General features: G+C 41.6%; 1 protein-coding gene across 1 annotated transcript in view; it reads left to right on the top strand.

The window, feature by feature from the left end:
• The first annotated feature begins 1748 nt into the window (after positions 1-1748).
• rcan2 (regulator of calcineurin 2) overlaps positions 1749-9424 on the top strand; it is a 273378-nt gene continuing 265702 nt past the window's right edge. The window contains exons 1-2 of the mRNA XM_055635564.1: positions 1749-2057; positions 2694-2916. Of these exons, the coding sequence (XP_055491539.1) occupies positions 2695-2916 (222 nt within the window). The 5' untranslated portion in view covers positions 1749-2057; position 2694. The remainder of the gene's footprint in view (positions 2058-2693; positions 2917-9424) is intronic.

Raw genomic sequence — 9424 nt, 5'->3', positions numbered from 1 at the left:
ACTACATACATATATACATGTAGCCCTCACTCCCAGGACGTCAGGAAAGGCTTGGGAGTATAGATAGGTCTTTAGTCTTGACTTAAAAGAGTCGATGGAGGGGGCAGTTCTGATGGGAAAGGGGATGCTGTTCCACAGTCTAGGGGCTGCAACCGCAAAGGTGCGGTCGCCCCTGAGCTTATGCCTAGACCGTGGGATATTCAGCAACCCCAAGTCGGCCGATCTGAGGGGCCTGGAGGTGGAGTGGTGGGTGAGAAGACTTTTTATGTAGGTGGGGGCAAGCCCATTGAGGACTTTGTAGACATGGAGGAGAATCTTGAAGTTTATTCGGAACCGCACAGGGAGCCAGTGGAGAGAGGCCAGGATCGGGTTAATGTGGTCCCTTTTTCGGGTGCCCGCCAGGAGTCTCGCTGCGGCGTTTTGGACCAGTTGCAGGCAGGACAGGGAAGATCGGCTGATGCCAGAGTAAAGGGAACAGACGGGAAGAGCTTCACGTTTCTGAACAATCCTTACATAAGCTAGGGCACTGTCCGGTTTGCCTCTACCCCATTGAGGACATTGGAATTTATCTATGGAAGTGATGTACTACAATGCTGAGAACTACATTTCATACTTTGCACATCCCCCTCGCTCTATCTATTGTACGTATTTGAACTGATGGTATCAATGTACATCAGATCTAACTGGATACCAAGCAAAACAAACATTTTCACTGTACCTCAGTACATTTGACAATAATAAACCAAATGTAAACCTCATAGGAACACCACAACCTGCAGGTATCCTTCCAAGTCACACATCATCCATATTTAGAAGTATATCACTTTTCTTTCAATGTGGCAGTTGAAATCGTGGAACTTTCTGCTCAATAAGAGTGTTAGAGCACTTTTCACCAGAGAATGACTGTTGAATATGGCTCACCATCACCTTCTCAAGGGCAGTCAGGAATAGGTAATAAATGCTAGCCTTGCCATTAACACCTGGATCCCCGAAAAAAAACAAATGCTACATTTTCTGCAGGTGTGGAATTCCTTTGCCCTAATTCTCATGTTGTTTATCAAATGCATATTTGGTACTGGCATCCAGCTGGCTCCCGTCTAAAGAAAGGTAATGTGGACCCAGTCAACCCCCGCAGTTCCAATGGCCTTCAGCACAAACCCAGTGCCAGCCTAATCTCCACTCCTTTCTGTCTTCGATCTCTTCCCAAAGGTCCGGGCACCTTGGCCCGGAGCGAACGTTGTGTGTAGGAAGGAACTGCAGATGCTGGTTTACACCGAAACCCGCGGTATGAATACTGATTTCTCTAACTTCAAGTGACCCTCGCTTTCCCTCTCTCTCCGTCCCTCCCCCGCCCTAGTTCTCAGATCAGTCACTGTCCTCCTGATTACATTTTACTGATTGTATGCCTCCTTGTCAGCTTCCCCTCAGGTAACAAAGATTTAACCATTCTACATTTCGTTGACCAGCATTTGCTTTGACCTGTCGTCTTCACACCTCACCCTTCCATATCTCTATGTCTCCTTCTCTCCTGACTCACAGTCTAAAGACAGTGTCTCAACCCGAAACGTCACCCATTCCTTTTCTCCAGAGATGCTGCCTGCCCTGTCCCGCTGAGTTACTCCAGCATTTTGTGTCTATATTCGGCGTGAGCATTGTGGCTGCGCTATCGGCGATTGGACTCAGCCCCTTGTCCATTAGGGCGGATGGGCGTGTTGCTGCGGTGGATTGGCTGCTGGAGCCGGCACAGAGCGATGTTGACGGGTGTCTTGCCCACCCCCAGCCGGCTGAGTGAGGACGGACAGAGCTGACAGCGAGTTGGTCCGGCTGCAGGGACACGGCGGGCTGACAGAGCTGACAGCACTCGGGCTGCAAGGACACGGCGGACTCAGTGAGGACTGAGAGCTGGTTTGGCCGCAGGGAAAAGGCGAGCTGAGAGAGAGAGGACGGAGAGAGCTGGTCCGGCCGCAGGGACACAGCGGGCTGAGAGAGAGAGGACGGACAGAGCTGACAGCGAGCGCTCCGGCCGCGGGGACACGGCGAGCTGGGAACCCAGGCAGGTAGGCAGTAGCTTGCACTGCATGTCAGCCAGCGGGAGAGAGATTGAGAGCAGGCTTCAGTGGGAACTGAGCGTCGGAGGTGATGTAGAATAACACCGCGCTCATCACCGCCTGATGATAGGCAGCTCGGCATCTGAACAGCCAGCATCTGAACACTGGCAGCGGTGTTTACAGCTGAGTGCGCCGGCTCCACTCACATCTGCACTTGATAGCATCTACGGGGGAGAGAGAGGCTGTCCATTTCTTCAATGATGGGGGTGTTTGTGTTGGGAGCTGGAACACTGGATTTGGAAATATTGCTGCAATATTAAAAATAAAAATAAAATAATCAGGAATACAGCGTGAAACACGGTATCCAGAAAAGCAGTCTGATTTGATTGTTTTGCTGTTCCCTTGTGTATTGGTTTCGTTGTAGTCAGTTTCTACTTTTAGCCGTTGCTGATGAGAATTTTTATTGTGTGTCAATCTCGCTGTTTCGATATTCCCGGACTAACATAAGTGGGTGCCTTCGGGAGTGCTGAGCGTTTGTAATCTCGCTGCTAAGAGTCTGAGATAATCATGTTTCCATTGGAGTGATATAATTTTACTGCTCGTTGCAAGGCTGCACTTAATCGTACTTACTTTGCTTCTGAGCAGGATGAGAGGAGACGACCCCTTTGCCGCTATGAAGAACCTGAAGCGCTTCAGCGACAGAGCTGCTGCCGGCGATTTTTTCCTTCAGGCCGCAGATATCCGTGATCCCAATGATCACATCCTCTCGCAAGAAGATTTCGACGAGATAACGGATTTCACAGACCTCCCGACCTCACTCTTCGCCTGCAACGTGCATCAATCTGTTTTTGAAGACGAACAGCGAAGGGTATGTGTCACCATCAGTGTAACATGGATGCGGATGGATCTGAAATTATCAATTAGATTAGTACGTCCTGGTTCCGTTTATATTATAACATCTCAAGCAAAACACCTTGTTTAGTGCCGGGAGTAGAAATAGTGAATACTAGTCAGGCAGTGATGATTGATATTGAAGATTGTGCGAAAGGTGATAACATCCTATCGCAGTAAGAATTTTGTAAAGGAACGAGTTTCGAGAAAAGCTTTCGGTTTTCCAACCGAACATGGACATTTTTCAGAGTAAGTGCAACATGCAAGTTGTTTGTAGGTGAGTGGTGGAAACTGAGTTGATGGGAATGTGGAGAGAATAAAGTTGGATTTCGGCAATAGGTGTTTGAAGTTAGTATGGACGATAGTCTCAAAAAAGGCTATTTCTGTGCTGCATGACGTTGTTGTTGATTTGTTTACTCAGAAAGGGCTAGAATAAGGACGTGTAACTGTAGAGTACAGCTATATTGTACATGCATCAGACAGAGGTGTTTGAAGGGGAGTGGGAAAATGCATGGGAGCAAAGGTTTATCAGGTGGGAGGCAGGAGAAGGCTTGTTGGGGCATAAATACTGGCACAGAACAACTGGGATGAATTGCCTGATCCTGTTTTTGAATGGCTGAGCCTCTGTGATAAACTGTATAACATGTTTTAAATGTGTGATGTTGTATAAAGGAAACAATAATGATGACTTTTACCATCTCGATACTGTGAATAATTTTGAGCTGCTTTGTAGGGATAGTTCAAAATCACATGAAACAGTTGAATTATTCAATCCACTTTTATCATATTTACAACGGTGCTAACTATGGCATAATCACGTACCTGAAGTTGTCAGGTTCCTTCCATGTCCCTGTAAATTGAGAGCTAAAATTATGTTTTATTTTCAGTACAGCAAAAATTATTTATTAATTAACTGATTTTAGCCGAGAGCATTTGCTTCTGTGTTCGATGTGAAATCCTATGGACCCTTTTCCCTGATGCTTAGCAATTTTGTTTACGGGATCCCAAACCTATAGGTTATCCCCCCTCTTTATTTCACCCCAGAATTAAAACAATTAAATTATCTGGTTTGCTCCCACACTACAAAGACATGCAGCTTTCTAGCTTAATTGGCTTTGGTTAAATTGTAAAATATCCCTAGTGTGTGTAGGATAATGTTAGTGTACGGGGTGATCGTTGGTCGGCTCGGACTCGGTGGGCTGAAGGGCATTTCCGCACTGTAACTTTAAACTAAACTAAACTAAATAGTAAGAAGATTTGTTTCTCAAGCTGATCTTATAGACTCAGCAAAACAAGGCAAAGAACTGTGCAAAGCACATGAAAACATCACACTATTTATAGCACACTGAAGAAAACCACTGATCTTGTGTTATTTTTGGATGTGGTGCAAAAAAGCTACTGTAGTTCTCCAAGGGTTACTGTCCAACAATCCTGGTAACTAAAACCTGTATTTTGATGTTAAATGAGGGAGTTTGGTGCAAACCATTTCTCAAAATGTTGCAAAATATGAAAACGTATGATGCTGATATGTGTGTTTTTTTACTGTCGAAGTATATATTCTCTTCATTATTATCTGCTTGAAAATCAATAGGTACCATGATTGTGGTTTATTTTCATTTACTTCTAAATTCCTTGCTACACTGAAATAAATCCCAATAAAGGTTCAGATTCTAAATGTAGGGTATAGCAGTGCCCCCAAATAATCTATTTTTGTCTGTAGGTCTAGAGAACATTTTCTGCTCCCAAGTGACCGCTGTTTGAAAAATGTAAAACAATTTGCTTTAAAATGAGTTCCAGATTTGGGAACATAGTGTGGGTCCTGCGAATTTTAGGACGAGTAACATTTATAGTTCCACTTTTACAAGAATACAGTACATAGCAGTATTTTCACATTATTCAAGGAATACTTCTAGAGAAGTAAGTTGAATTCCTCATTTCACATGCTTCGGACTGACTGAGGTTAATCCAATTTAAGTGTGTACATTTTAATTGGCTGACCGTAAACTCTCCATGTTTTGGGCCTCTTATAATAAGCCTCTAAAATAACTGACTGATTTCTGCATATATTTGTCAATAGTACAATGAGTGAATGGTTCAAATGATCTCTTACATTATATGTGAAGCTTACGATATTTACCCGGGTAAGGGTCCCCACTATCAGGGTAAGGCCCTCTTCTCGCTGGACAGGAGGTATGCAAGGCTAAAGTCACGAACCAGCAGGTGCAGGGACAGCCACTATGCCACAACTAACAGGTTCTTGAACCGACTTTTACACATGTAATCCTAGTTCACCTATTTTTGACCATCTCTTGCATTACCATGGATATTTGTTTCTATTGTGTTCAGTTTTGGTCACCCTGCTATAGGAAGGATACCATTATGGTGGAAAAAGTGTAGAGAAGGCATTGTCAAGCTGGAAAGGATGCAGAGATGAATTACAAAAATGTTGCCAGGACTTGAGCTATAGGGAACGGTTGAGCAGGCTAGGACTTTATTCCTTGGAGTGCAGAAGACTGAGGGATGATTTTATAAAGGTGTACAAAATCATGAGGATAATAGATGAAGTGAATGTGTGGAATATTTTACCCAGAGTTGGAATCAAGAACCAGAGAACCTAGGTTTAAGGTGAGAGGGTAAATAATTAATAAGTGCCCGAAGAGCAACTTTTTCACACAGAGAGTGGGTGGGTATGTAATGATCTGCTATAGTAGGTAGTTGAGGCAGGAACATTTAAGATACATTTGGTCAGGTACATGGTTAGGAAAGGTTGAGAGGTATATAGGCCAAGCATGGGCAGCTGGTTGTGACAACATAGCTGGATAACATAGATGTGACATCGTGATCAGCGAGGGCATGTTGGGCTGAAGAGCCTGTTACTGTGTTGTATGACTCCAATTGTGTGTTGCCCTACTGTCTTGATTTTGCACAATCTTTTTGTGTGTTGTCTCAGTCTTTTTGTCTATGATGTTGCTACCAGCAAGATTTTCATTGTACCTGTACCCCATTGTACTTGTGCTTATGACAATAAACTCAACTTACGATACGATATGATAGAACTTTATTTATCCCAGGAGGGAAATTGATCTGCCACCAGTCATGAAATATTAAATGAAAGTGACGAGTGGATAGGATTGGGGATGTGCAAAGATTGGGAGGGGAGGTGAGTCAGTCTACCCCATGACAGAAGGGGAAGAAGTTGTACAGTTTGATAGCCACAGGGAAGTAGGATCTCCTGTGACGTTCTGTATTGCCTTGACTTCTCTTCCAACTTTCATTCAAGGTTAGACTGTGGATCCAGAATTATTCTCTACTGACCTTCTTCGAAGTGCAGTATGATTGACACTTTAATGTATTTGACCATGTTTGTGGTGAATTGCACTCTTTGCTTTTCAATGATGTTCATTAAAGAATATCAATGTTTAGTATTATACTGTATTGTTATTTCGGGTTTAGCAACACGTAATACTGGGTCATTTGATCACTCACATATTTTATAATTTTCTCTTCACAAGACGAAAGTAAATGTTTCAGAACTTAGCAGAAAATCAATTTAGAAACATCCTGGTTATAATTTGTGCGCTGATACATGAAAATTAATTCCATGCTGCTTGTGAACCTCTGTAAACAAGCCTCAAGCTGGTTTTGCTGATCAATTCAGATTGAAGATGCAATGAGTTCAGTGAACTAGATAGAAATTTACATGGTAAGTGAGAAGATTTTCTAAGTCATCAAAATAGTTTGAATCTTCTATCGAGTGTGAATATTACCATTGGTAATAAATAGAACACAGGACATTAATGATTATTGTTTAAGTGCAAAATGATTTGAAAATATATCCGACAGACTTTTATAATGGTCATTTCTGATAGTTAGCATCAGTGGCAAGGAATAGATAAACCTGCAGCGTTGTCATGCTGATGTGAAGGTGGTGTTTCAGCAATATGGATAGGAACCACTTATGAAATAAATTAACATTATTGCTGATATTTAAAAAAAAAAGAATCATATTATAAGTAAGTATCACTTTTATCCTCATTTGACTTCCACCTCTTTATTTCAGTGGCTTTAGAGTAGGAAGTCTCATATTTTGGGGCAGCAGTACTTGGTTTTTCATCATGTCACTGAATATTGTATTGAACATCTGCAAATGGTAAGTGGAAAGCATATTGACTGGTTGCACGATGGGCCGGTTTGGAACTTCGAACGCTCAAGAACAAAGGAAGCTGCAGAAAGTTGTGGCCATTGCCCAGTCCGTCACAAATATTGACCTCCCCACCGTTAAAGGAATCTACAGGAAGCAATGCCTCAAGAAAGCAGCAGATATCATTCGAAGATCCACACCGTCCTTGCCATGCTCTCTTCCCGCTACTACCATTGGGACGAAGGCCTGAGAACAGTTACCGCCAGGTTCAAGAACAGCTTATTTCGTTCAATCATCAGTGTCTTAAATAATCCTGCAAAACCCTATCTCAGCACTGAAACACTACTGATTTTGCACAAGTCTGCTTACCTCTATGTACTTTGGTTTTTGGACTGTCGTTAACTAAATTATTTTGAATTACAGGTGATTTAGTGTAATTTATTATCTAATATTAATAAATTATTAGTTGTTGTGTCTATTGTACCCGTAAAGCTGCAGCAAGGAAGAATTTAATTGTTCTAATTCCTATTGGTGCATATGACAAATAAATACTCTTGACTGATGGCTTTGGTAATGGTTCAATATTTTGTGCAAATCTGGAATTGTAAATGTGCTATCACCATGCCTGTTTTGTGGTGCAACACCATTAACTTTAAATCCTCCTTTGAGCTCCTTGTACAGTTTGTAATGGTTCACTCTAAAGTTAAATGTGAAGCCTTTTTTCTAAAAATAGTTGGATTTCATTGATTAGTTGGATTAATAGATTTGACATTCAATCATCATTTCTAATCCATGGCTAAAATATAACTTGAACTACTATAATTATAAGTATATGAAATGATATAACATCCCTATATTAACATGTTCACATAATTCTGAAAAAAATATTGACCTGATGGGAAGAAGAGTAGTCTTGCTCATGCTGGTGTTAATCCAGACTTGACCAATTGTCAGAATTGCAATGTCTTTAGATTGAAAAACATCACAAAATTAGCAACATGGGTGAAGATTTCAATCTGTCTCCCTTTTGTGCTCCTTGCGAATGCTATTCTGTCTAAATGAGTCATTTCCTGATCAATTCCTATTCTTCCTTAACATAATTTGAGAATAATTTAAACCTAATTCAACAAGCAATGGGCTTGCCTCAACTCCACTTTTAGCCAACTATGGGGATAAAATCAATCATTTCACCCACATCAGTGTGGTTAAATTCACAGTTTGATATTTTCCTCACATAGAAGTACTTTGATTTCACTGGAAAACATATCAACATTTGACAATTTCCTTAACAATATAAATCACGTAGTTCAAATGTGCAAATGTGACATTAATACTTTTAAACCTAATTGAAGTGTTAAGTGTGAAAACAGGCTGGCTAATGCATTTTGACTCGAATGGGCATGCAGGGATCATGGTTGAAAAGCCCAGAGCACAGGTGCCAGCCCCCTGCAAGCTCTTGGCAATAGCTCACATATCTTTAATGATTTCAGGACATCAAAGAGATTACAGTGAAAAATTCACCACAAATCACTGCACAGTCTCTGCTAAGCCCCTTGTGACATTGTGACCCGTAACCCATTCTCGTTTGTGATTGCGTGCGATTTATTCCAAACACATGCTGAAGGCACTGTTTGTACTTAGAGAACCTTTGCCCGAATGAGTGTCACACTGTCTCTGGTTTCAAATCTAATGGTGTTCCAGTTCAATTATAACAAGTTGAGAAGTGGGAGATTCCACTGCAAAATGGACTCTGCCAGACAGACAATTTCACTCACATGGTTCCTTTGACACATAATTCGCAACTTGTTGTTCCTATAATGATATTCTGATCCATTGTAGTAGCTATTACATCATTGGGAATCTATTAATAAACTGCAACATTGATTTAAAGATGTAAAAACGTTCAAAAACATTTTAACCACACAATGCATGTACTTAATATACCAAATGGTGTATCTTAATAACTGCTGCAATGTTTAATCAAGAGCAACTTCTCTGTTTAATCCTTCTCTAAACTGCAATGTTCTATTAATGCACTTTTACAAAAAATGTGCGCTTCAAGTAAAGGTTTCTAACAATGGTACAATTACGAATAATCAAGCTGTACTTAATAGGTATTTTGACTTGCCTAATGGAGGCAATCAAAGATAGAAGCTGCATGGTGGTTCAGCGAGGAGAACTGCTGCCCGACAGCCCCAGTGACCCAGCTTCAGTCCTGAGCTCCAGTGCTCACTGTGTGGAGTTTGCACATTCTCCTTGTGTAGGTGGGTTTTCTCTGTGTGCACCTGTTTCCTCCCAGAGGCTGAAGTGGAGAATATTGGTAGAATCTTGCAGTTGACAGGAG

This window comes from Leucoraja erinacea, chromosome 5, assembly GCF_028641065.1.
Source record: "Leucoraja erinacea ecotype New England chromosome 5, Leri_hhj_1, whole genome shotgun sequence".
Lineage (NCBI taxonomy): Eukaryota > Metazoa > Chordata > Chondrichthyes > Rajiformes > Rajidae > Leucoraja > Leucoraja erinaceus.
This window is presented reverse-complemented; position numbering and strand designations above follow the sequence as displayed.